The following is a 27,698-nucleotide window of genomic DNA, read 5'->3' as shown; positions in this document are numbered from 1 at the left end:
GGACATACTGCATTAAAGACTTGGAGGCACTCTAAAGTAAAGGGAGCCTTAATAGGGACTTCAAATAGAGTCAGAGGTACAGTCATGAATGGCAGGAGAGATGGTCAGCTCAATCAAAAATGGGAGGGAGAGGTGTCTTTGAGACAATCAAATGCGGTGTGTATTCTGAAACAGTTTGAAACTCCCCACTCAAAAAGAATCACACTTTGCCTCTAGGCTGCAGGGAACAAGTAGACTAATGGCTGTCTGACTAACATGCTGTTCAAAATTCCCTGCTCTTTATATTTAAAATAGTAATCACACTTTACCTTTGAGACAAGGACACAAGCAGACAAATGACTGCCTAACATGCTGTACAGCTAAGATGGGTAGGAACCTGAACTTCTGGCCAGGAGCACGGGTCAAGAGCTACTTGTTAATGGTAGTAATCTAATGCACTGGTGGGCAAGCTATGGGCTATAAGTAGCCCATCAGGGTAATCTGCTAGCAAGCTGCCAGACATTGTTGACTTTAACTATCAGCAGGCACGCCCCCCCCCCCCCCGAAACTCCAAGGCCCCATTTGTAGTTCCTGACCAATGGGAGCTGTTAGAAGTGGCAACCAACATATCCCTGTGGCCCATGCCACTTCCTGCAGTTGGCTGGAAATGGCGAGCTGCAGCCAATGGGAGTTGCAGGGGGTGTTCCTGCAGACAGTCAACAAAATGTCTCATGGACCTCCAGTGGATTACCCTGATGGGCCACCTGTGGCCTGCGGGTTGCCCACCACGACTCTAATGTCTATGCAGAGCAGAGAAATCCAGAGCTTTTAAAGAGTGCATGTCACCTGCTGCAACAGCTTCAAATAATCTTTAGAATCTGAGAAGTGTACAGCAGCATGGAATGGAGGGAGGGTCAGTCTGGAGGGAAACTACAGGCAAAGAGATCAGGCTGCTGGGGTCTCTCTTCTGTGAGACACTGTGTTGCTGTTTCCCAAAGCCCATATACATATCCACAGAGGTGTACACAGTATGTTGGCTGAACACTATACCTATATAAAATTCCAGAATTGTTGCCCCTCTGTGTGTCATTCTAAAGCCTAGAATGTGTGCTGAATCAGTGTGAAGCAACGGAAACAACTACAGGGCTTTTTGTTCAGAACATTATAAAGTTCATTCATCTCCGGGCTTCACCGTCTGTTACCCTCTGTTTTATAAGTTTTCATATTTGGCTTTTTAAAAAACACACAACACTATGAATTTGTGACAGCATGGGTGTTCTGCTACTCGTACAGCTGCCATGAGTGAAGCTTGGAAACTTCTCAGTACCTAGTTATGTAAATGGTGCTAATGATGAGACCCTGAGAGAAAACCATGCCTTCTTCCCTTGTACTACTCTGTCAGCACACAGACATGGTTACCTGATCAGGGAGTGTGATTTTTGTTACAGATCATCTATTTTGCTCCTTAAAAGCCAGAACAATAAGGATGATGTTCACTTACCACCAGCAGCACAACAGCAAAATTTGCCATTGGACTCCACAACCAGAACAGCCACAAACCCTCTTACAAAGGTTATTTGCTTCCTCCTCATTACATCAGTCCTCATGCAGGTGGGGAAATTTTACTGATAGCTAGAAGAACAAGATTAAGAAGCACAACAACAAAAGAATGAATAAAGCAGAGTATCCACAGCTCCTTATGTGATACTATTTCTACCCTTTGGTCCCATCATTTATTTCTTCTTCAATAGATGATGTTTCATCTTTGTAGCCTCCAGTGGGTTTGGTGATAGAAATGTAGCCGTGTAAGTCTGGTGTAGCTGAAGCAAAATACAGGACTGCGTAGCACTTTAAAGACTAACAAGATGGTTTATTAGATGATGAGCTTTCGTGGGCTGTACCCACTTCCTCAGATCAAATAGTGGAAGAAAATAGTCATAACCATATATACCAAAGGATACAATCAAAAAAATGAACAAATATGAAAAGGACAAATCAAATTTCAGAACAGAACGGGGATGCGGGGGGGGAGGTAAATGTCAGTGAGCTAATGATATTAGAGGTGATAATTGGGGAAGCTATCTTTGTAATGGGTAAGATAACTAGAGTGTTTGTTGAGACCGACGCATAAAGTGTCGAATTTTAGCATGAATGACAGTTCAGAGGATTCCCTTTCAAGTGCAGATTTAAAAGGTCTTTGAAGCAGGATGCAGGTGATTAAGTCGTTGAGACAATGTCCTTTCTGGTTGAACTGGCAAGAAACTGTTTTTTCTTTGTGATCCTGTCTAATATCTGTTTTGTGGGCATTGATCCTTTGGCGAAGTGTCTGAGACATTTGTCCAATGTACATAGCAGATGGACACTTTCGGCACATGATAGCATAAATTATATTTCTGGATGCGCAGGAATATGTGTTCGTGATCTTATAATTCACTTGGTTAGGTCCAATAATGGTATCAACAGAGTGAATATGTGGACAAAGCTGGCAACGGGGTTCTGAAATTTGATTTGTCCTTTTCATAGGTGTTCATTTTTTTTTAAATTGTATCCTTTGGTATATATGGTTATGATTATTTTCTTCCACTATTTGATCTGAGGAAGTGGGTCTGGCCCACGAAAGCTCATCATCTAATAAATCATCTTGTTAGTCTTTAAAGTGCTACATAGTCCTGTATTTTGCTCCAGTGGGTTTGAGAACTAATGTTATAGTTTAGAAACAACAGGGTTGATTAAAAATGCAAATAACCTTTGCCAATATCCTCTTTTGTAGAGCAGAATGATTTTTACTGTCCTCACGTCCCTAGCCTATTAATCAGACTATTACCAATCTGATTTCCAATTTTTGCACTACCCTCTACCACATTAATCCCTTTTGATGGTACTGCAGACTCACAGTTTTACCATGAATCTCATGATATTTGTGTTGAACTCCAAGTCCCAGCTCCAAGTGCAGTAAGAATCTCGACTAATATTTTTTTCCTTTGAAGGAGAGACTTGGAGTGCTCATGGTTAAACCAATAGAAAACACGACCTGAGCAAATCCACCAGGTAAATTACAAAAATCAAATGTATTGTTATAATATAAAAAAATCAAATGTATTGTTATAATATAAAAATATTGTTATATTAAAATATTTATTTTCAAGCTATTAGTCTGATTTTAGAGAATTTAATGCTTGGGGTTGGTAATACTGTTGAAATCACTAGACCCCAAATAGCATAGATTGAGCGAGTGTAACTGAAGACAGATTTTATCACTTACATGGGCATACAGACACTGGTGGAGTAAAAGCATAAATGATCTATACCGCAGAAGAGATTTTGCAGCCAGTGCTGAGTCACCCTTTTGGGGGTTGGGAAATCCCCACCTGCTGCTTTCAGAAGTCCACAAGACTGTGCAGCGGGCTAAAACAAGGCTTACATGGGGCTGAAGTCAGTTTCATCTCAAGGAACAAGAGGGTTTATCAAAATGCTTTTTTTTAAAATCAGTATTTGCTCATAGCACATAATTAATTCTCTTTTTAAAATGCATCTTAATTTTGAATAAGATTGCACACGTGGATTGTTAGGGCTGTATTCAGAACATAATCACACGCTTTCCACATTGCAAATAGAATCAGCAGCAGGATGCAGATTCCTATTCTGAGCATTGGGAACTCAAGTATTAGCCCCAGCTGGCCAAATGAATATGCCAGACAAGGATTTTGAATAGAATTTTGTGTGGCAGATGAAAGAAAGAAAAGCCCCCCAAAGGAGTGTTCTAATTATATGTAGAATAACTGCAATTGCATTCACGGATGCTGTACTTAAAGAAATTGTGATCTACATTTTAAAACAATAAATACAGTACATGCATGAATGTTCCTTTTAAAATATTTTTGCATAGTTGTGTTCATTAAAGCACTCTCAGCATGTTTTAAACTAGATAGTGGAGAGAAGTTTGAGTAGCGTCATTTGGGAAAGGTTGCTGGAGCTTTGACCTGATTGTCAATCCCATAAGATCACCTCAGAAAGCACGGAGTAACTTTTCATACAAATTAAAGACACAGAAGTACCTGTACAAATAATGATATCCTTCCTCGGCTGGGATCTACCTACCTGTGCAGGTAGGTTTCGTGTGGGACGCTCACGACAATAAGCTTTGGATTTAACTGCTTGTGGCACTCTCACTGATGGGCTTTCAGGACTTCTGTGTCAGGTATACAGCAGAACTAGAGTCAGTTGATATTTATAGTTCAGTACCAGGCCCATATACTTTTTCAAAAGTTTGATTGAGGGGATGGCAGAGCATGAGGGAATTTTTAATTTGGGAACACGACAACTGGGCTGAAGCATGTCAGAGGACTTCTAATCTCTCTATGTTTTAGAGAGTTTGTACGTCTGTGAGTCCGTCCTTCTATGAGTCCATTTGTTCAAGAACTACTCCTAATTGGTAAGAGCTAGGACCACCAAATTTGGAATGCAGCTTCCTCTTATCCTAACTTAAAGCAAGGTTTGGTTATGCCAGGAAAACGGGATATGTCTGGAATACGATTGTTTTCCATAACACAGAAAGGGAGAGGGCTGAGAGCAGGGACAGTTATGCTCTACAGTGACCACCGGGGGGCAGTGGTCACAGGGGACAGTTACACTGCAGCGTGATGACAGGGGGATGGCTGCACCAGAAAGAGAGTGGTAAGAGGGGACCAGGGCTCTCCACACTGCTGGCCACTGGCCACACACCCTGCTCCCAAACACGTCCCGCAGTCCTCAGCCTCAGCAATGGATGGGGGGAGCCCCACTGTCCAGTGGTCCACCCATTGGGGGCCCCCTCTGTGAGCTCCACCCGGGCTAACCAGTACAGCATTGCCCTCCCCAAGGAGCCACTGGGGCAAGGCACTGCACCCCTCCCCACAGGAGGGTGGGGGCAAGCAGGGGGCAAGCAGCTGAGGTGGGGGCAAGCAGCTTCAGTGCACTCTTCACCACCACAGGCAGTCCTCCCTCCTCCCAGGCCTCCCAGCCCCCTGCCCTGAACCTGCTGGCCTAAATCCCCCATCCCCCCGATCTGAATTCTGTACCCCTCACCTTGCACCTCATACACCTCCCAGCCCACTGCTCTGAGCTCCCCTCCACACCCATCTCTGCCAAGCTCCCTGCCCTCTCTGTCCTGGGCCCCTCACCCTCAATCCTCTGCTCTGACTCCTGCACCCCTACTACCTGCCCTGTCCCCCCAGTCTCTGCTCTGTCTCCTGAACCCCCCACACTGTCAGACCCCTGTTCTGAAGGAACCAAGCAATGAATTTACTTTTCATTATTTAGGCTGTGATTGCTTAGCTGGAGAATCTATGGCTATGTCTACATTGGCAAGATTTTGCGTAAATATTTTTAACGCAAGAGTTTTTGCGTTAAATATTTGCACAAGAGACAGTCTACATTGGCATGTGCCTTTGCACAAAGATGTGCTTTTGCACAAAAGCATCCATGCCAGTGTAGACACTCTCTTGCACAAGAAAGCTCTGATGGCCATTTTAGCCATCGGGCTTTCTTGCGCAAGAAATTAACACTGCCTGTCTATACTGGCCTCTTGCGCAAGAACACTTGTGCAAGAGGGCTTAGTCCTGAGCGAGAGCGTCATAGTTCTTGCGCAAAAAGTACTGATTTCTTACATTAGAACGTCAGTGTTCTTGCGCAAGAACTCGCTGCCAGTGTAGATAGGTGGCAAGTTTTTGCACAAAAGCAATTGCTTTTGCGCAAAATCTTGCCAATGTAGACATAGCCTATAAGTGGCCATTTCACTTTCATTTCTAGTCAATTCCACCTTCAGGTTCTCACACAGCGGCACAACACTTTATTGTTTTTGTTGCAAAAACAGCAGGAAATGGACAAAAAAACCGGCTTCCACTGGACTCTTTGCATATATATTTTGAAACATTTCTACTGGTTTCAGGTTAGATGACAGAATATCTTTACAAAAGCAACATTTTTTGCTTTATTTTAACCAGTGTCCTTTGCTGTTTTTTCTATTAAAGCTTCATTTCAGTCATTTTCAGAAACCTTAATATGAAGCCGGGTAGTATCCACCATCATTTTTTCATCAGTCATGCACATCATGCTGAAATAACAGTGTAACTTGACTGGAACATCCTGACATGTTTGTGGCAACACCACAATAGCCAGGATACTTGACCCATTTACTGCTTTGAGGCTCTCGGCATCTCTCTCTTTTTATAGATTAAAAAAAAGTTTCCTGTGGGCTGACAATGATGTCATCATGTCATCTGCATCCACAGGAGCCAAGCCCCACCCACTCCCAGCCTGGCCTTCCCCTTCCCAGCAGCCAGGGGGAGGGTAGCGCCAGGGCTTGCCTTGACCTTGGCCCGGTCCTCCTGGGGGCGGAGGGAGAGCTGGGGCTGCCTATTCCCAAAGAGATGGGGGTTGGCAAGCATAGCAAGCAAGGAGGTGCAGCCCTCTAGTGACCTGTAAAAATGAGTTTGTGAAACTTACTTCCTAGGGGCTGCTCCAATCTGCCAGCTTTTTCTCACATAAATTAGATGTGAGTGTGCATGGAAGGGAGATGTACAAAGAGCTGAGGATTTTTTTAAAAGCACGGAAACGTTAGAAAACCCTTTAAAATGTCAAAACCAGAGTAAACTTGGCATTTTCATTAACAAACCTGATTATTTTTCTATTTCAACATTACAAGGATTTGTAAAAAATAAATCTGAAAACCTAAGGCTATGCCCACAAACAGCACTGGCTGCAAGACATAAAGGCTAAAAGATTATGCTATATTGCCTAGAGAAGGCTGTTCTTCTCAACCCACATTGTATCAGTTTCTTGCATAAGTGGTGATGTAAACCTAAACTAAGGCATTAAGCGTATGGTAAAATTTATTCTGAAGATTCTCAGTGATTCTTCCAAATATTTACATTAGTTTGGTGAGTACACAGTTACTGACCATTCGAATTTATGCTGCCATTCAAAACTTGGAACAAGACAAGGATTAGTATTTTTGCCTGCTGCTAACTCAATGGTCTTTCAGAGAACAATATTTGGGTGAAGAAGTAACTTTGCATAGGGCTAAAATTAGCAGCTAACAGAATTAACGAACCTTTAAAAAACATTCCTAAAGTTGTATTTCAAAAGGCTGCGGATATTCTTGTCAATGAAAATGACCTAACATGAAGTTCTACATACATTTAGTTCATCTCGTACAAATAAATTAAGAAAACAAAATTGCATTGTCTGATATCAGGATCAGTTAATGATACTTTCCTTGAACAGTGGGAGTGTTATGAAATAAGTGCCATGCAACAGAAACTTTTTCTCTTTTAGAAACATGAATATAAAAAAACAGATTTATAAAGCAATTCATGGAACCAAGGCAAACGCCTGACATTTTCTATTAATTATTAATCAATCCCTCAAGAGTATTAGTTGTCACCTTTTAATTTCTTGTCCAGTGGCACAGAGGAACTGGAAATGACATGGACAAACACACAGCATGCAGTTGGAAGAACATATATCACCCAGTATGCTGGTGCTGTTTAATGGGCAAATGGCTGGCTGGCATTACCCAAGAGGCTAGCTGAAAAACAAATGGGGCAGCAGCAGCCCTTGATAAAAACTTCTGATATTTATATCAGTTAATCACTTCTTGCTTGCATGCTGTTGTCCAGGGCAGTGTCTGTTATGCTGTTGTCTCTGAAGGGAACAGGAATTATTTATATCATCCTGTATTTTTTTCATACTTTAAACCTTCAGCCATTTTATTTAGAAGAAAAAGCCTGGCTTCTACAAAAGCTGGCAATTAAAAAATACTCTTTCCCCAGAGCACAAGCCATATAAACAGACTGTGAGTGAGAGAAGCGTGCACTGAATGCATACTCATGCCATGGAAAATCAATATTCCACACAATTGATGTGTTTTTCCCTTCCTTGAAAGAGGCTAGCAGTCCTGGCTGGCATCTCCCCTTTCCAGCCAGAAATGAAGGATTTAAGACGTGTCAGTGCAGAAAGCCGTGACATCAGACAGAGAGAAAGAGAGAGAGGGAGAGAACATTGTCTAGTTGTTAGGTCATTTGACTGGGCGTCAAGAATCCTGGAAGACCATGTCCAATTATTCTTCCTCCCTGTGCCAGGCTTTCTTCATCTAGGAACTGGTAAAATACTTACCTCGCTAGCATATCTCAGAGGGATTAGACCTAGGGGCCCTGATATTCGAGTCATGAAGTCAAAGGGCGGTTTGCCTAAGAGGTGAGGAATCAAGTCAAATGAGTTTGTTTTGCATTTGAAACATAGCCAGAAGGGTAAATCCTCTCACCAGAGGAGCTGTTTGGAAATACAGGCACATTTTTTTATATGAATTATAAAACTTTTGTTAGTTGAATTTTAAAATTGCTTATCTTGAACCCTAGGTTGGAATTTAACCAAGCAAATTTCATGACTCACTTAAAGTAGACTGTTATGATTACTCATTAATATATGTTTAATTTATCAATCAGTCGCTATATAAGTAATGTAAATCACACTAGCATTATTTAGATAATTACTCTTTTATTGATCCATTAAAACTAGAAGTTTGAGGATATATTTGAAAGGCTCATTATTTATTTAGTAATAATTTCTTTGGCATAAAAAGAACAGTCACAGCAAGTTAATTACGAATCAATTAACTGCTACAAGAAGAGACATTTAAGCAGGACAATGTGCAACAGGTAAATGAGTCGGGTACATGTAACTACAGCACAAAATCACTACAGTTTGTTGACACTTGTGGCTGATAGCATGGGTTCCTGCCAAACAGTCATGAAAAATAAAGGAAAAGATTATATGCAACTTCTCTACAAGGGACTTTTCACTTTATGACCCATCTAGATTTGTTGAGTCTGCCACTTTCTCATTGGAGAGATGCATATCTATAAAGAGAGCCCACGAAAAAGCTAAGTCCTCAAATAAGACTCAAGTGGGATTTAGGAAGTGTATAGGCTTTGTGTTGTGTTTCTGTGCAAGGGGGAGAATTTCAACCTATATGAGATTGGAGAAATCATTTCATTTTTGTGCGCTTCAGATTCTCCATCAGTAAAAGAGGGTAACAACCCTGACTAACACCACAGCAACTTTGTGAGGTTTAACTCATCAATGTTTGTAAAATGCTCTCAGATTCATGAAAGAAGAAGTTCTACAAAATTGATTGTTTTGTTGCTATTATTACTCTGGGAAGGCATCTGTCAATTGCATGTTAAATTATAGTGTCTTTTCCTTATTCAGAAACAAGACAAACAATATACTAATCATCTTGATAACCATTTATTGCGTTTTATTAAGCAGTGGAAGAATGCCTAAAGCATGTACTTCCCACAAAGGGGATGTAGTGTAGAGAACCACCATTACTTATCATTGATGGCACATCATGAGTGTACTCAAAAGCATTTGCGATGGACAATGGAAGGACCAGCTTCCTCATATTCATCTTTGCTGATCCACATTTGCTGGAAGGTGGACAGAGAAGCCAAGATGGAGCCCCCAATCCAGACAGAGTATTTACGTTCTGGTGGTGCAATCATCTATAAGAGGAGAGAAGTGTAATTTTTTACAAGGAGAGAAATGACTAACTCACACAGTAACATCTCTCGTCAGCACCACAAAAGAGCTAAAGAGGTAGTCATCCCTTCTGCCTTGCATGCAGAATTATTAGCTCCTGCCTATATGGACTAGATCCTGAGAGAAAGCCAATAGAGTGGCAGATACTCAGCATTATTCTGAGTCAGGTCTGAACTTGATAATGAAAAATGGGCAAGGACCAAAAGTCAGGTATCTTCAAATAGCCAGGAGATGTTAGTAACTTGATCCACCTTGAAGCCAAGAAAGTGCTCATCAGGTGTTTTTTATGACATGTATCAAGATGAAAACAACCTGTTGCTACCCATGTATCTGGGTATCCCAGCATATTACTATAATCCCTAGATGCAGCGGCAGATATAGGGCAGGGCGAGCGGGGTGGCTGCCCCGGGCCCCACAGTGCAATAGGCCCCGCGCTGAGCTGCTGCACGGGGCCCAAACGGCTGCTTGGGCCACTTGCTCCTGCGTGGCATCCTGGCTGAGCGGCGCAGAACTCAACTGAGCGCCATGGCAGGAGGCAAAGGGGGGCAGAGCGGTGATGTACACGGCCAAGGGGCAGGAGGTGAAGGGCATGACAGAGGCTCCAGGTCCCGTCCCCTGGCCGTGTACATCACCACCCCGCCCTTCTTCACCTCCCGCCGTGGCGCTCGGTTGAGTTCTGCGCCGCTCAGCCGGGACGCCGCAAAGGCCCAAACAGCTGTTTGGGCTCCGCGAGTGAGAGGCAGGAGGGGGAGGACTAAGGAGAAGAGAAAGAGAGAGAGTGAAGCAGGAGGAGGAGGAGAGAAAGAGAGAGAGTGAGGCAGGAGGAGAAGAAAGAGAGAGTGAGGCAGGAGGGGGAGAAGAAAGAGAGAGAGTGAGGCAGGAGGAGAAGAGAAAGAGAGAGTGAGGCAGGAGGGGGAGGAGACTTAAATACAAATGTAAATTTTTAATTATGAATGCAGAATTTTGTTTAAGAATGACTTACAAGATAATTAAAATAAAAATTATCCAACTAAATTAAGTTTCTATCAAATTTGCCCAATTCACATTTAATATGAAAATAGAGCATTTGATGCCTTTTTTCTATTTTTTCTCCAAAAGGTGGCCCCACAAAATTGTGCTGCTCTGAGCCCCATAAAACTCTCATCCACCCCTGCCTTGATGCATATGGTCCAATATACTTTGATTTTTCTCTCTAGTAAGCTGAGGTTGCACAGGACTTCATGATTGGCCTCCTTATCTCTTAAACTAAGATTTTAAAAAATGATTGTGTTTGGCAGCTCAATCTGAGACACTTTAAAGGAGTCTCAAAGAGCAGGTGTTGAGCACTTTTGGAAAATCAGGCCCCCATTAAGGTGTCTCCCATTGAGGCCCCCAAAATCACTAGTAACTTTTGAAATTCTTGGCCCTAGCTGTGTAGTAAGCTCTAAATGAGAGGCTTAATTAATTAGATTAAGGGAAAAGAGTTGTACTGCTGCTTGTCATTATTTCTATTTCAAGAGAAAGTTACCAGAAAAGTTTGATTTAGTGAGTGTTTAATTTGGGCAGCATCTTGTGGCTTTCTTTGTTGCTTCTTAGCAAACCCAGAGTTGGTCCTCAGAGCTTTAATATCTGAGAAGAATAATTTTTGGCACCCTCACTCAAGTCCACAAAGTTAATTGCTCCTTCCCTCTCAGTATGATCTAGTGGATAAAGACCTCGACTTACTCCTAGACTTGGGTTCAATTAACAGGTCAGCCCCTGAGCTGCTGTTACTATGGGCAAGTTGCTTCATGTCGATGTGCCCCTGTTTATCCTCCCACCATTCTTCTGTCTTGTCTATTTAGTTTGTACATTCTTCAGCGCGTGTAGCGGGAATGTCTGATGACAGCTGGCCTAGTTGTCTCATAGTTTCTGCCAGTTTGATCATCCCAGAGGGAGCCCAGACTGTGACCTTTGGCTCCAATTGTTCCCACTGTGCTGGATCACTACAAAGGAGCAGGGGGAAGGGTAAGGAACAGCGCAAGGGGTGGGGGGGAGCTGAGCCCATCTATGCCAGCAGACACTGACTCAGGCCCTAGGGGTTTATCAAAGTGCTCAGCCTTGTTACTGAGATACCCCAAATTATGTTTTCCACTGGGTCATTTCCTTCTAATCTGGAATGCCTTGGTTTGAGGCACAGCCACTGGCTTAGCAGGCTCTCTTTGGGCTCTTCAGATATATTTACACTGCAATTAGGCACCCACAGCTGGCCCAGGTCACCTGACTCTGTCTTCCAGGGCTCAGGCAAGGAACTGTTTAATTGTGGAGCAGACATTCAGGCTCAGGTTGCAGCCTGAGCTCTGGGACCCTCCCACGTCACAGTCTCCGAGACACCCCTGTCCTCCTTTGGTTCCTGCAGCTCCAACCTCTCCTGCTTCTCCTCCCACCTCTTTGGTTGCTCGATCACATGGTCTCTTCTGATAGGTTTTCTCTTCTCCTGTTCCAATTTCCATTAGTATCAACTGGGGTCTGTTGTTGATTCCCTCTTTACATTTTTTTAGGAGACCTCATTCATTCATACAGTTTTAATTACCATTTTCTGCCAGTAACGGACACATCTGTCTCTGAATCCTGACATTGATAAATTAAAGAAAAGAGGTTAGATGACCTGTCCAAGGTCACAAAAAAGGCAGGAACAGAATCCAGCTACACCAGCTCCCAGTCTTATTTTCTAAGCATTAAACAACACTCATTTCTTAACAAAACAAACATGAAAAAAATCTGCATAAGGCCAAACTTACTGATCCTTCAAACCACATAGGAAAGTGTTCAGAACTTCGAGAGTCAAGGTGCACCTGATGGGGCCCAGGGTGTCAGTCCATTCCTGCTGAAACCCTGAGCAGCAGCAGGTATACCCCACAGGGCTGAGGCCCCAAGACACCTTTCCCCACTGGGCAGAAGCTCCTACGCCATCATCACACCGAAAGGCAGAGGTCCTGAGATTCCCCACCACCACCACCACCCAGTCTTGTAGGTAAACAATGGGAGGGCCACAAGATGCACTTTAATGGTAAGACAGCTGCATGGGACTCACAAGCCACAGTTTGGCTATGCCTGGTATGAGGTGTTAGGATTACCTTAATCTTCATAGTACTTGGAGCCAAAGCTGTGATCTCTTTCTGCATGCGATCACCAATACCTGGGTACATTGTCGTACCCCCAGATAGCACATTGTTAGCATAGAGATCCTTGCGGATGTCAATATCACATTTCATAATGCTGTTATAAGTAGTTTCATGAACACCTGCAGATTCCATTCCTGTTTGAAAAGAATATTTCAATACATTACCTCCATATGTTAAGAAATCCATTTCACCTGTTTCTATACTACTGTCTACATAGAAAGATGATTCACACAGATCAGAGTCAAAGGGCCCCAAACACACCATATTTTCTGACATTGCTCCCTTAAGAAAATTCCAGTACCAAGCTATCAGATGCTGGAAGGGGGAGAAAGGAAGATAAAGACAAGTTCAATTTTTTTACCTTTCCTGTCAACTACACATGGGAACAGGGTTATAAATGGCATGCATTAAATAGACTTGAAAGAAGAAATATCCTCTTCCACTGTGTTTTAATGCTTGGAATTTAGATGGTCTCAAATATAAATTGATGACATTATTTAGCAAACTTATAAAAAAAGGAACGTGAATTGTTCCCACAATAGTCTGCTGTTCCTATGGTCAAGTATATTGGTATTAGCTAGAAACAAGACCCATTTCCAACTCAGGTTGGCTAATATGATTCTTACTAGCCACATTGAATAACTGGGTGACATGAAAATACAGGAAGGCCCATGTATGGTGATATTATTTTTTTACTACAGAATTGATGCAAGGAGTGACCAGGGTTCCATGGAAGTTGTGCACTTGTGTGGCTGCTTATGAGAGATTCAAACGCTGCCCTGCTCATTAGCAGAACACCCACAGCTAGGTTTTTTTGTTTCTACTGGCACATTCACACATGCCTCAGTGCACATAAAATAGTCTGCACATGCATGGGAAAAATCTGCTCGTGGATGGAAGAGATTAGAGAACATTGCCAGTGACGTGTACAATTTACACAGTGCCGTGCTTACATAAAACGCAGGACTCTCATTCTGACATGGACTTGTGCTCCAAGCCTTTCCACATCCCTGTTTGTCTGTCTGTAAAACACAATTTCCATGGAGGCCTGCTCCTGGTCTAGGACGGGTTTAGATCCAGAGATGGAGGCTGCACAAATGCTTCAATGAACAGATTTCTAGACAGAAGTCAGTGAGAGCTTTACTACTGACAGAGAAGGAGGACTGAATTGACTATGGGCCAGTCGTGCTGTCATTACTTAGTCCTTGTTGCTGAAGTCACAGGGAGTTCTATGAAGAAGGCCTGAATTACCATATGCTGAAGGTGGATTCTGACTCTATACAGCTGTCGATACACTACTGGAAAATAATTATACAGGGGTTTTATACTGTATAGTTCACTGAGTTGTGGACTGGAAGAACTGACTGTGGAGCAGAGACAGTACCTGGATGACAAATCTCTTTTCTTACATTATCAGATATTTCTCTCACTTAGCACCAATGAACATCTGTACTGAGATATCAATCCATCTGAACTGGAAGTAGAATCTTCTCAGGATACTGAAGTAATGGCTGGTAGGTGTTGGTCTTAGTCTGGTGAACTGATACAGGCACTTGAAACAAGCATGTCTTGAAACAAGCATGAACAATCGCTGTCTTAAAACGCTGGTACTTTCTAGCTGGCTATGCAAATTAACATATAGCAAGACCATCAGATCTATCTACATTTTCCAAAAGAGGCTGAGTAAACCCAAGTCAATTTATCAGAGGGGCTGAGAAAACCCAACTACTGAAGAAGTCAACAGAAGCTACAGGTTCTCAGGACATAAATGTCTCTACATTTTAATGTTTTCTTTACAGTTAAAGACAACATTTTTTTCCAGCACAGCCAAGCCTTTTGTAAACACAGCCCAGCCCCACCTATGAATGAAGGCTGAAAGAGAGTTTCTGGGCATCGGAATCTTTCATTCCCAATGGTGATGACTTGCCCATCAGGAAGCTCATAACTTTTCTCAAGAGAAGAGGAGGAAGCGGCTGTTGCCATTTCATTCTCAAAATCCAAAGCCACATAGCAAAGCTTCTCCTTTATGTCCCGAACAATCTCACGCTCCGCTACAAACACCCAACAAAAATAAATAAGAAATGTTATTTTTAGAAAAGGATCGTATTGATTATATTTTTTATCCACATATAAGATGGCAGCCCGAAAACCTGCTCAGGACAGATTCCTTCACGAGTGCGTGTGGAGGGGGGGCACAGTCTAGTGGATTAATCACAGACTTGTAGAGTAGGAACTTGGGCTCTACTTGAGGTTCTGACATTGACCAATGAGAGGCCTCCAGAAAGTCACTTCACATTTCCATGTCCCAGTTTCCCCAAGTGTAAAATTATGATGATTGTGTCGTTGATTGTGTCATCATGGGTGGCGGATGAAAGCCCAGCTAGGGAAGACAAGCCGCAGCCCCGTCCCTCCTGCCTGAAGTGTTGCCCCTGGAGCCAAGCTTTGCCCATCCCTAGCCGGATCCTTCCTGACCAGGTGGAGAGCTGCTGGAGCTGCCAGACTGCAGCTCTGGCCCCACCCCTCTCCAGCAGCTGGGGGGAGCCAGCCTTCCCCTGCGACTGAGGGAAACCAGACTCCTGGGGAAGGCTGGGACCACAGCCTGACAGCCTGGCTCCCCCCGGCTGCCTGAGAGGCCCCATCCCTCCCTGATGGCTGGGAGAAACTGGGTTGCCATACTGCGGCACTGGCCTTTCCCGGCAGCAGCCCCAGCCTTAGGTGGTCAGGCATGTAGGCAGTTTTGGGACAGCTCTGTCTTCCCCTGCCTACATTACTGACCACCCATGTGTGTCATGCTTCCTTCTAGGGCTACGGTGCAGATTAATTCATGTTTGTACCATCAAACGTCCACCAAACACCACAAGTCAAAACACAGTGGTAAAAATATAGCTCTATCCAAGTTCCTCTTGGGAACAAAATGGCTGTGATAGTACATGGGCAACACTTCTAAAGAAAAAGTATGTTGTAGGGATGTTAAATTGCAGTTATTTTACTAGTCAAGTAGTCAGTGGAATTTCCATGACTATTCAGCTACTCAATAGGCACTTCCACATTCTTCCTTTGAAATGTACAAGAGTCCCCGCTGGGGTTTTTGTACGTTTCAAAGGAGGAATGTGGAACTCCATGTGCAGCCCAGGGCTGACTCCGGACGGCATGCAGGCGTGCCAGCTTTGAAGTGTAGAAGAGTCCCCAGCAGGAGCTCTTTTGCATTTCCAAGCAGAAGCACCCACATGGAGCCCGGGATCAGCAGGGGACTCCTCATCTGACTGCAGGGTCCGCACCACATTTATCCAGAACCCGGGGTCAACTGACCCCGGGCTCCATGCATTTCAAAGCAGCAGCACCGCACAGCTGATCCCAGGCTCAGCTGTGCGGCACTGCTGCTTTAAAGTACCCCCTTCTCCCCCACTTTGCTTCCTCTATCTGATAGAGGCAGCAAGAGGGGGGAGGAGGGGAATTGACTAGTCGACTGACTATCAGATAAGCATTTGCTTATTGGATAGGAGACTAGTCCTTAACATCCTTAGTATGTTGTAGATTTCCTGTTCCTGCACGGTCAGCACAGCACCAGCATGCAAGACCTTAGAGAAGCCCACTAGCTCACACAGTCCCTGTCTCTGGCTTATCGAGGGTTGTTCCCTGGAATACAGCTTTGGTGCAGCAAATCATATATGCTCTTGCCATCCAATATGACACCAAAAAGAGTGTGTACAAGGGCAACATGTAGGAGGGGCATGCATGGTCACATTGCCTCTCCTTCAGTGTTTTAGGGAGGGGTAAGACCCAGTGGCAGAGCCAGAATGGAAGAGGGGGGCAGAGACTTTCATCTTCTGGTTCTGGCTAAGCTGCCTTTCTAGAACACTGCCTGGGCGCAGGGCAGTAGCTACATTCTCCCCAAAAGCTGCTGTGCTGCATTTGGCAGCATCTGAGGTAGGCAGCATGGCTGGAGGCTACCTGGGACAGGCCAGAGAGACCCCACACATGAGGGAACGTGTGATGGGAAGGGGATGGAGAGAGCAGGGGTCCTGAGCTGGGGGTGAAAACAAGTTGTAAAGGTCACGTGGAGAGATCACACGGGGGGTTACATTCCTTCCCACTTGGTGCTCCCTTTATGTCCCTTCCACTGAGTATACACATGTACATTGCATATGGAAGTCATCGTATTACCAGTGGTGACAAAAGAGTATCCTCTTTCTGTGAGAATTTTCATAAGATAATCGGTGAGATCTCTGCCTGCCAGATCCAGCCTCATGATGGCATGGGGCAAAGCATAACCCTCATAGATGGGAACATTGTGTGTGACACCATCCCCGGAGTCCAGAACTATTCCTGGGAAAAGAAGAAAGGGAAAAGCTCGGCATTCTCAGCCAACTTAGAATGCACAACCTCTGCACATTCTAAACAGAAAGCTGAAACGACAATAAAAGGATTTGTTAGGAGATGCTCATCTGACAAACTCTTTTGTCTTCATTATAAGTGGAGTCTGCTTGTGTGTAGTGGAAATTATTAGCATACACAAAAAAACAATTGCCTTTGGCAAAAGCATGAAGCATTCCGCAATTGTACTCTATTGTTCCCTCTCAACAGATGTTAATGAGCTCTTCATCTCAAAAGATCGAAAGCAGCATATGGACTAAAAATAATGTAAAACTACACACAGAGATCATCTCATCAACAATTAAAATACAACCTCCTCTGGGTTGACCACAGCAACTGTTTAACAGTGCACTTTATAATGTCGCTGGACTTGAGGTCAGGAAGTGAAGAGCACCATTTCCACTGAAAAAGAGATGAAAAGTTTTCGGTATGAAATGCACACACTGAATGGAGCCTTTTAAAGGAATCAACAATTTGCCACAAAGGTTGATTCCTGTAAACTGGTGGTCTGCTTACACAAATTAGACCAGCAACAGGCAACTTAGGCTAGTGAGTGGGCCATTTGAGTGGCCCTCCATCATCTCAGGGGGCTGCAAGATTGTCTTAACCAAAACGGTCTCCTGAGATAGGGTAGTTTTGCTAACTGCGCTTACATTTGTGCTGACTGAAATGTAGCAGTGCTTTGACTGGATGCAGAGGGACTGCATGACTCTCACAATCAATGCTGTGTACAATCAGCATGCACCTCCCTTCGGGTGTGTCTAAATTATATGGCTCCGTCGATGGAGCCATGTAGATTAGGCTGACTAGCAGAGGGAAATGAAGCAGCAATTTAAATAATCGCGGCTTCATTTAAATTTAAATGTCTGCCACGCTCTGCTGACCAGCTGATGATCAGCTGTTTGTCAGCAGATCAGGGCAGTCTGGACGCACCGCCGTCGACAAGGAAGCCTTTGTCGACCGCGCAGGTATGCCTCGTGAAACCAGGTTTACCTGCGCTGGTCGACAAAGGCTTCCTTGTCAACAGCGGCGCGTCCAGACTGCCCCGATCTGCCGACAAACAGCTGATCATCAGCTGGTCAGCAGAGCGCGGCAGCCATTTAAATTTAAATGAAGCCGTGATTATTTAAATTGCGGCTTCATGTCCCTCTGCCAATCAGCCTAACCTACATGGCTCCATCGATGGAGCCATGTAGTTTAGACACATCCTTCATGTGCCCTTGCTTTGTGTCATTTTAGTAATATCGGTAGAAAAAAACAATGTGGAAGGAAACTAGCAGAATGTGACAATCCTGCTCACAGGTAATGGTAAACAAAATGTCTTGTAGGCCACACGCAGAACCCTAATGGGCCACATGAAGCCCTTGGGCCACAAGTTGCCTATCACTGAACTAGACTGTGGTACCACATTGTAAAGAACAGATGGTATTTTCAATTTTGTTCAAAATGTAGTGAGGCCTGAGTGTTACTGAAATAAAATGTATTGCCTTAATGCTTGCTCAGCTGTTAAACTGAGGTCAGGAGAGATCTCTTTGTTAATGTTAATCATCCCTTCACAGCAGACTCTGAATCAGATAATACAGAAGTACAGTGTTTACAGAAGACATTTTCTTAAAATGATTCAATGGTATGCCTTCGTCAGGAACATGTTTAATGGTAAAGATATCGTGGAAGTAAATACGCAATTTGGGCATTTGGTACATTATTCGGTTAAGCGGTTGCTCCTTTTATCTGGTGTGCAGTTAAGTAGAGACTCAATTTATATAATTTTTCTTAGGGGTGCTGAAAAAATGTATACAGTGACGGTGCTGAGAGCCATTGAACCAAACTGTAAACCATCTATATAATGGAAATAACTATATAATGGAAATAACTATATAATAGCCAGGGGGTGCTGTAGCACCCATCCCCTCCCCCTAGCCCCTCTAGTTCCAGCACGTATGCTTTCTCTAATATAAACATATGTTCTGTGCTCCTCACAGAAATTCTCCTATAACTTAACAGGTAAGTGTGTGTGTAGGGGGGTGAATTTGAAGGAAAGAAGTTCTATTCCTGCAGTGTCTAGGGCCATGATGTGCTTGTGTAGTACAGTGGCAAGCATACAGTTCCTAGATGTTTATTGTTGCATAAAAAAGATTCCACCTGAGCTTACTTGATTTTATACATGCATTTTCTGAAACTACACTAAACTGTAAGGTCTAAGGTTTTAAACTGCACCTCAATGTGATCTTTGTCAAACCTTGCAACTTGCTGTAATCTTTGTCAAAGTTTGCAACTCTCAAACTTACTGTGAGCTGCAACTTTGTAACTCTCAGCTACTTTGTAACTTGCTCTAAACTGCATTCTCCCGTGTGTGTGTGTGTGTGTGTGTGTGTGTGTTTGTGATTTTTGTTTGAAGTTGCAATGCTAAGACTGGAGCACATGGTGATGAGTCATCACAGACTGCTGCTTTTGCAGGATAAAGGGAAGTCTGAGCATGTTCCCTGATGACAAGGTGAATGAGTTACAGGAGCCATTCGGATACTATATAAGGAGAGGGAGCACATGTTAAGACTCCTCTCTTTCTTTCCCTGCTCTTGAGAAACTCCTCTCTACAGCCAGTGTCTCTCCTCCTGACCAGCTTCCCCAGCCATGATGAGCAGACAGACCCTCCAGGAGCTACATGACTAGGCTCCTTCTGTAACCCATATGCCTGTTTAAGTGTATGAGTGCCTGAGGGCAGGAATGAATGTATGTGAATGAATGTAGGGGTGTGTGTGCTTGTTTGTTTGTGTGTGTGAGAGAAATAGCTCTGTATCTTCTTTAGTTTAAACCTTTGGTGGCAGCTCTGTCTTCTTTAGTTTAACCTTGTAGTGCAAATAGTGGACTGCTAATTCCTCAAACAATAAACCAATACTAGTGTAACCCTGGGTGGTCTCAGTGAGAAAATTTTTGGGGTAACAGTTATAGACTCCTAACAGAACATATATAAAAGTTTCAGAGGAGTAGCTGAGTTAGTCTATAACAGGAAAAACTTAAAAAACAACAATTAGCCTGGTAGCATTTTAAAGACTAACAAAACATGTAGATGGTATCATGAGCTTTCATGAGCATAGCCCACTTCTTCAGATGACTCCTTCAGAGAGTGTCATCTGAAGAAGTGGGCTGTGCCCATGAAAGAACATGTATAGTGGGTCTGTATAGAGAGCCCTGCAAATCTGCAGATATCCACTTTATATCTGGTTATCTGTGAATGCAGATATTCGTGACCCATTTTTGGTCACAACTTTGTATCTGCGCAGGGCTCTCTCTATATCAGCATACATAAGAGAGAGACAAACAATAAGACTAACACCCATAGAAACTCACCAGTGGTCCGACCAGATGCATACAGAGATAGAACTGCCTGAATTGCTACATACATAGCAGGCACATTGAATGTCTCAAACATGATCTGCAATTAAGAGTTTAAGAATCTTTAGGCTATAAAATCAGGAGTATTTGAAGAGACAATAACTCTTTTCTTAACGTGTAGATCACTTGCTAGTGCAGGTTTATACCCACAACTCGTGTCCCCAGCAACCTACTAAGATTAATTTAATCTGTTTACTCATGTGTAAACAAAATTCTGTGTCAACTCACAGGAAAAAAATTACCTTAATACATATATTTTATCTCTTTAAAATATATTCCAATTATAAATAGGGATTTAGAACACAATGTGAATAGTGTTTGAGCTTAAAAGTTAATTATTGTTCTTCAACTATTTTCAGCTATAAAGAAATATTATTTAATTGTGCACCTTTTCCAATAACGTTACTCTTCACATAAATATGATATATCTTGTTGGTAAAGTTTACCCACTGGTCTAAAACAAAAAGCAAAACAAATTACATACATTTTATATTATTTTTCCTGTATTTTAATGTTACTTTTTTATTTAAAAGTCCGAGTCTGGGATTTTGTTTTGTTGTTTTATTTTAAACCACTAACCCCTCTTTATCTGCTCTGATCCTGGTGTCAAAGCATTATAGAATCATAGAATACTAGGACTGGAAGGGACCTCAAGAGGTCATTGAGTCCAGTCTCCTACCCCCATGGCAGGACCCAGTACTGTCTAGACCATCCCTGATAGACATTTATCTAACCTACTCTTAAATATCTCCAGAGATGGAGATTCCACAACCTCCCTTATATTATAATATAATATAATATAATATAATATAATATAATATAATATAATATAATATAATATAATATAATATAATATAATATAATATAATATAATCACAAATTTCCTTTGCTTTCCACACTTGTTTTCCAAGAACTTGCAATAGCAAAGAGTTATAAACAATATACACATTTGTGACCCCCTTCATGTGAAGATTTTAAAGCTCTTTATAAATATGAATATTAAGTGGCACATTGCCCCAGTGAAGTGGGTGTTGTTATGGACAATTTACAGATAGGGAAACTAAGGGAAAGAGAGGGTAACTGACTTATCTAAAATGACAAATATAACTGGAGCCACATTGGTCCCAGGATATTAAAGAGACAAGGTGGCTGAGGCAATATCTTTTAATAGGTCAGTTTCTGTAGGTGAGAGAGACAAGCTTTTGAGCTGCTCAGGCCTGAAGAAGAGCTCCCTGTAGCTCAAAAGCATGTCTCTCTCACCAACAGAAGTTGTTCCAAAGAGATTACCTCATCTCATTGTCTCTCCAAAATGACAAAGGAAGTAAGGGGCGTAATGAGAATAGAATTCAGGAGTCCTCTCTCCTAGTCCTTGCTCTAATCACTATACAAGAATGACTCACTGTTTACCTCCCCACTCTGATAAAAATCTTCCCAGATGCCACTGTTTCCCCTGAGATATTAGACCTTGACACCCCCAAGACAATTGATATCACTTCTTCCAATGCTGGCAAAGAATGTTCCTGAAGCAATGCACTTACCATCCCTCTCCCACAAACTGGGAGACACCTTTGCAACAAACCTTTGTCAGCTCCACTTGCAGTGTGCTCAAATTCTCTCCTCATGCAGTTTTTGCCATGGAGTGCTGCTACAGCACCACTCTGCTTGTGTAGGGTTTAACCCAAAGTTCAATTAAATCAACTGAACCTTCCTGCTGACCTCACTAGGCTTTTGGCTTAGGCCCATATTGGGCCATATTCTGTGAGGTGGGCATACAGAGATGTAAACTATATAAACCTAGCCCCTAGCCTGCAAGAGGATTAGAGGGGTCAACGGTGACATTCTGTAAGTACTTACAGCAGGCTCACTCATTGCTACAATATTGAGAAACGTCTATGTTACAGGGCAGATCTTCAAAGACATAAGCAGCACTTAGGTACCTTAACAAATATGCTTCTATGTACGTACTGCAGGTTCTCCCTCAGGTTTCCACCAGGTGGAGCAGCTTTAGTTTCCAAGTGGCCTCCCTAGGAACTCTGCCAGTGAAGGCTGTTTGGGCATGCACTGATAACATGGCTGCATCCCTTTCCCAGGCAGTGCTGCCCACTTTCCCAGAAGCAATTTGTCCCCCCTAGTGGAAGGAATTCTATGGCCACATCCCACCACTACAACTTCCCTCTCAGACCTGCATCTACACCAGTGGAAACCAATGAAGACCGATGGGTTAAACTTAGACTCTTGATTTCATTCGCATCTTTGCAAAGAGACTGTGGTTTAACAAAAAGAATTTGTTTCTTTCAGTGACCAACTATATTCTAATTACTGACATTTCATTTCCAGTTAATGACGTCTCATTGCATAATGGCAAATAAACCCTACCAGGGTTGTTGAAAGCAGCTGCCTTCGTCAAGTGCTTTGCAATACCCCCTGGGCTGCATTACCTCCAAGTAAGGTGCTGTGTCAGTTCCTATTGTTTAGTTAACTCATTTCCATTGTCACTAGATATATAAAGGTCATACCCAATGCATGGCAAAAATGTGCCTGAAGGGAAATGCAGATCCATATATAACTTGTACTGACACTGAGGGTGTGTCTAAACTACATGGCTCCATCAACGGAACCATGTAGACTGAGTTTACTAGACATAGCAAAATGAAGCGGCGATTTAAATAATCGCCGCTTCATTTACATCAAAATGGCCACCGCGCTGCGCCGATCAGCTGATTGTCAGCACAGCGTGGTAGTCTAGACGGGGATCAGCCAACCCCAGAACCCTTTGTCATCAGATCCTTTATGCCTTGTGAAACGTGAAACGAGGCATAAAGGATCTGACGACAAAGGGTTCTGGGGTCGGCTGATCCCTATCTAGACTACCGTGCTGTGCCAACAATCAGTGCACCTGAAAATTTGACAGTATTTTGGCTGAGGGCAATGCCTGTTAACAAAGTTTTCAGGTTAACAGAGTGCGGGATAACAAAGGTTTTACTGTATATAGGGCAGGGCTATTCAACTTTGGAAGCCCTGGGGGACCACAATGATACTCATAGCACATGCAGAGGGCTGCAACTTAAGTGTGGCTACATATACATGCAAATATATATGTAAATAGTTTTTCACACTGATAGGCATGAATACAAAGATTAAGGCAAGCGTATACAACACACAGACCCTATTTAAGTTAGTTCTGCTGATATTAATAAAATGCAATATTTTCCCAATTTCCACCCATATGACAGCACTTTTAACGAGCAATGACAGTCCAGAAATTTAACTCCTAAAACACATATCAATAGACAACCATTATATTAACTACTTTTTTGTTTTGGTTCCCATGTTGAGCCCCGTGTAAACCCAAACCGCACTGTGGGCCACAAACAAAAGGGCTGCAGGTCGCATGCGGCTCACGAGCTGCTTGTTGAGTAGCCCTGATATAGGGTGTCACTCCAGCCACATGGCAGTGGGCAGACAGGTTGTGAACCATGCAGGGGCAGGACTAGAGAGAGGCATGGGAAAATTTTCAAGAAAGATTTAGATAAAAAGTAAAGAAAATTACAGTTTCCCTGTGGAGCCAAGGGATGGATGTGGTTGGGAGGGAATTAATGCAAATAACATACTGCGTATTCAAATATGCATATTAACTCATTACATCATGTGGACATGTGTGTGATAGGTGCCATCTTGGCCAGCTCCATGGATTGAATTGGAGACTTCCAACACAACTGAAGGCTTAAATCACTACAGCCCCAGCTACAGAGCCTGGCTTTTTAGCTCCATCTGTAGCAGGCTTGTATTATCTGTGGAGCTGGGGAAACACAAAACATCCATTACGCAGTGAATTACATATTTCCTCTGGAGAAAGCTCAACCTGAGTATATGAAGCCTACAGTAGTCTGAATCCCAGAAAAGCCCCCACTTAAGTGACAGTTACATCTACTCTGATACACTGGGGTTTGACCTGACAACCAGCAGAGGAAAAAGTCTGAGTCTCTATAGTTGGAGCTAAAGAGCCACACTCTAGTGAACAAAGGTTTTCAAACTGTGGCCTGGGGATAGTTTTGTCTAAGGTGCACACCTGGGCTGCTGCACATGAGAGAATGAAGGGCTGCCCATCTAATTAGAAGCTTACAAACATGGCTTCACTATGTAGATGCCTGGACCCTCACATGTAAGGTGAGATGGTGGCGTTGGGGAAACAGATGGTAAGTGGGGTGAGAAGAGGGGGTGGGGGAATTTGGGACATTGTAGGGCTGCAGTGGTCAGAGAAAGAGGCTACCTGTGCAGCACAACTTTAGCAACAATATCTAAAGCGTTACCTGAGTCATTTTTTCCCGGTTAGCTTTAGGATTTAGGGGGGCCTCAGTCAGCAGTACAGGATGCTCCTCTGGGGCAACGCGAAGCTCATTGTAGAACGAATGATGCCAAATCTAAAATGAAAAGATGGCTTAGGGCATCATTTTGCTAGCTGCTTCCTTTTTTGGTGGGTAAGACAGAAGTTGAAAGAGGAATTTCTCAAATCGAGTACAGAACATGGATTTTGATACCTTGTAAATATAGTCATACAAAAATATATAATCGGGGTGGGCAAATTCTGCTGTTATTTAAAGCTGAAATCAATGGGTTTGAAAGAGTATAACAGTGTAGATTTGGGACCAATTTCTATACAATAGAATCTTTCTACTTTGGATATCAAGATAGGCAGCCTGTAATCCTTATTAAGTGGCTGTGCCCATTAAAGTTCAAATCCAAATGCAGTAGCTGCCCTAAGCATTGGAGAGTTATGTGAGGGAAGGTATTTTCCAGTCCAGGCTGCAGAGTTTCTCCGTGGCTTCTATAGTATCCTAAATGTCACCATCAATAGGGATTTTAGGTTCTAGCTGATGTAGGCTTTATAAATAAAGTCCAGAGTTTTCCAACATCTGTGAAAATCAGATGGCTAGACCTGGACCCAGAGTTGAATTGTCATTAGTCTACATTAACTGAATTTATTTGCCAGGTAATTTGTAAAGCACACTGGAATCTTTCATGGCTGATGGTGCTGTGTATATCTGGCAATGCAAGCTTTGACAGTCCTCCCACCACAAAATTCAGTCCCCCAGCTATCACAGTCTAAGTGTTTTTTTGTTAAGAAAAATCTAAGGGTATTCCTTTCCTTCCTGAGTGTGTAAACTCTGCAAACTGCCAAAGGGGAAGCTGGTGAGTAACAAGAATCACTCCCTTCCTCCTTGGCAAAATCTTCTCATTTCTGGGTGGTTTTTTAACTCATTCATGTTTCAGACAATGATTCTTAATTTGATCCAATGGCAGATATTTATTTCCAGGTAATTAACTTCCCAAAGCAAAAAAACTTCTGGGTGCTGTTGTTGGTCAGGTTACTTTTACTTTGACCAAATTCCAGTAGATAGCTTTGCCTAAATGAGGACTTTGAGACTTGGATCAGCATAGTGTAAATGCAACCAATAAGGTTCTAGATCCTACTGCCACAGCTGAGGAATAACTAGAATAAAAGTATATGTACAACTTGGAAAAATTAAAAAGCCTCAGCAATTTTTATTGTCAAGACAAGATCAATCACCATGATTGCTCCACTAATGTACTATATAATCTTCCCAATAAGTTCTATGTATCTGTTCTTTTATGGATTGTGCCTATTTCTGCCTGTCCGACATATCGTGATGCTACCCAAAACAAATTAATAATGACTCAGACAAAATGAAATTAAGAAAAACACTCACCTTTTCCATGTCATCCCAGTTAGTGATAATCCCATGCTCAATGGGGTATTTCAGTGTCAGGATCCCTCTTTTACTCTGGGCTTCATCCCCAACGTAACTGTCTTTTTGGCCCATTCCTACCATAACACCCTGGAAAATGTAGTCATCAACAATTAGTGTTGTACTGTGTATTTTAAAGGGACATTGCTATCTTGAAAAAAATCATATTTCTGTCTGAAAATGTTGTATCTACTCTAGTTACTATCCTTGGCTTTTTTTTTTTTTTTTTTTTTTTTTTTTTTGCAATACCTATAACTGAAAAATTAGAGAGGAAAAATATTTATTTTTCCACTTTTTCTCTGTGCATTTGGCACTGCTTTGTGTCCAGTCAGTTTCACCATTACCCCTGTTGAGCTGCATGCATTTGTTGAGCTTAAAACTGCATGTTAACTCTAATGATTAATAATACCCAATGGAGAAGACAAAGAGTTAAATTGTATACAGTGTTTTGTGCCTTCACTATTGCAGGTTTTCATTATGTTTTATTCATAGCTACTGAGACACATTTTAGTTTTCAGAAATATAACATCCTGACCTTGAATTCCATGCATTCTTTTACTGAAAGAAGTAAACCACTTTTGACAGGCAGAAAAATATATTTTGTATTTTGTGGCAAGCATTCACTTTTGAAAATTATTAAATTGTTGAAAATACAGGTATTTCTTTTTTAAATATAAAAGACATTTAAGCAGTTAAAAAAAACTGCTAGCCTCAGAATTGTGCTAATCAGTTTTACTTAAATTGATAAAGGGATGTTACCGAGGACTCTAACTGGAAACTTAATTGTCTCTACCAGCGCTTAATGTAATTATAATGGATCTTATTTCTATTATAAATTTGGTTGCTAGTAGTATTTATGGTCTCCCAGCAATACATTTTATTTATGCTAATTGTTCTCTAACAGCTAAGGATCATTAGTCAATTGCCCTCACTAGTCACCTAACCTCAGTTTAAGGTCCTAGTGTTCACACTGTTTTATAATGGGAGGTAAAAGACAACAACCAATGTCATGCTAAATAACAATGTCAAATCACGGGAATAGATGGACTTTTTAAGTTACTAACTGGCAATTATTATTACAACGCTGAAAGTATTTACAGTGAAATGTTCATGAGATCATTTAACATATTATTGACTTGCTAAGCCCACTCTCTATGATGTTGCAGCACCAGTTGCAGTTTCACTAATGCACATGAATACCATTGGAATGACCATTGAAATGCTACTGGAGATCACTAATTGACTTTACAACCTGACAATACCTTTTCCAGAGAACTGGCAAAAGCATTAGGGCAAGAAAGCTTAGTCCCAAACAATCATCTGACCCAAGTCTCCAGTTTCTAAACATACACATGTCCCATGGAAACCTGTGGAAGTTGGCATGCATTAGAACTGGATCATTGGAGAAGATCAGACAAGTTCAAAAATATTTGGTCTAACTTTTTAGAAAGCTTGGATT

At 42.4% G+C, this 27,698-nt stretch overlaps 1 protein-coding gene across 1 annotated transcript in view; it reads right to left on the bottom strand.

Moving 5' to 3' along the window:
• Positions 1-9,251: 9,251 nt before the first annotated feature.
• Positions 9,252-27,698, bottom strand: part of LOC102450720 (actin, aortic smooth muscle-like) — a 28,887-nt gene continuing 10,440 nt past the window's right edge. Inside the window, exons 3-9 of the mRNA XM_075927687.2 lie at positions 26,201-26,329; positions 24,782-24,892; positions 20,427-20,511; positions 16,869-17,030; positions 14,564-14,755; positions 12,657-12,838; positions 9,252-9,524 (exon numbers count right to left, since the gene is read on the bottom strand). Coding sequence (XP_075783802.1) covers positions 9,381-9,524; positions 12,657-12,838; positions 14,564-14,755; positions 16,869-17,030; positions 20,427-20,511; positions 24,782-24,892; positions 26,201-26,329 — 1,005 coding nt within the window. The 3' untranslated portion in view covers positions 9,252-9,380. The remainder of the gene's footprint in view (positions 9,525-12,656; positions 12,839-14,563; positions 14,756-16,868; positions 17,031-20,426; positions 20,512-24,781; positions 24,893-26,200; positions 26,330-27,698) is intronic.

The sequence above is a fragment of the Pelodiscus sinensis genome, chromosome 5 (assembly GCF_052426305.1).
Source record: "Pelodiscus sinensis isolate ZL-2025 chromosome 5, ASM5242630v1, whole genome shotgun sequence".
Classification (NCBI taxonomy): Eukaryota; Metazoa; Chordata; order Testudines; family Trionychidae; genus Pelodiscus; species Pelodiscus sinensis.
This window is presented reverse-complemented; position numbering and strand designations above follow the sequence as displayed.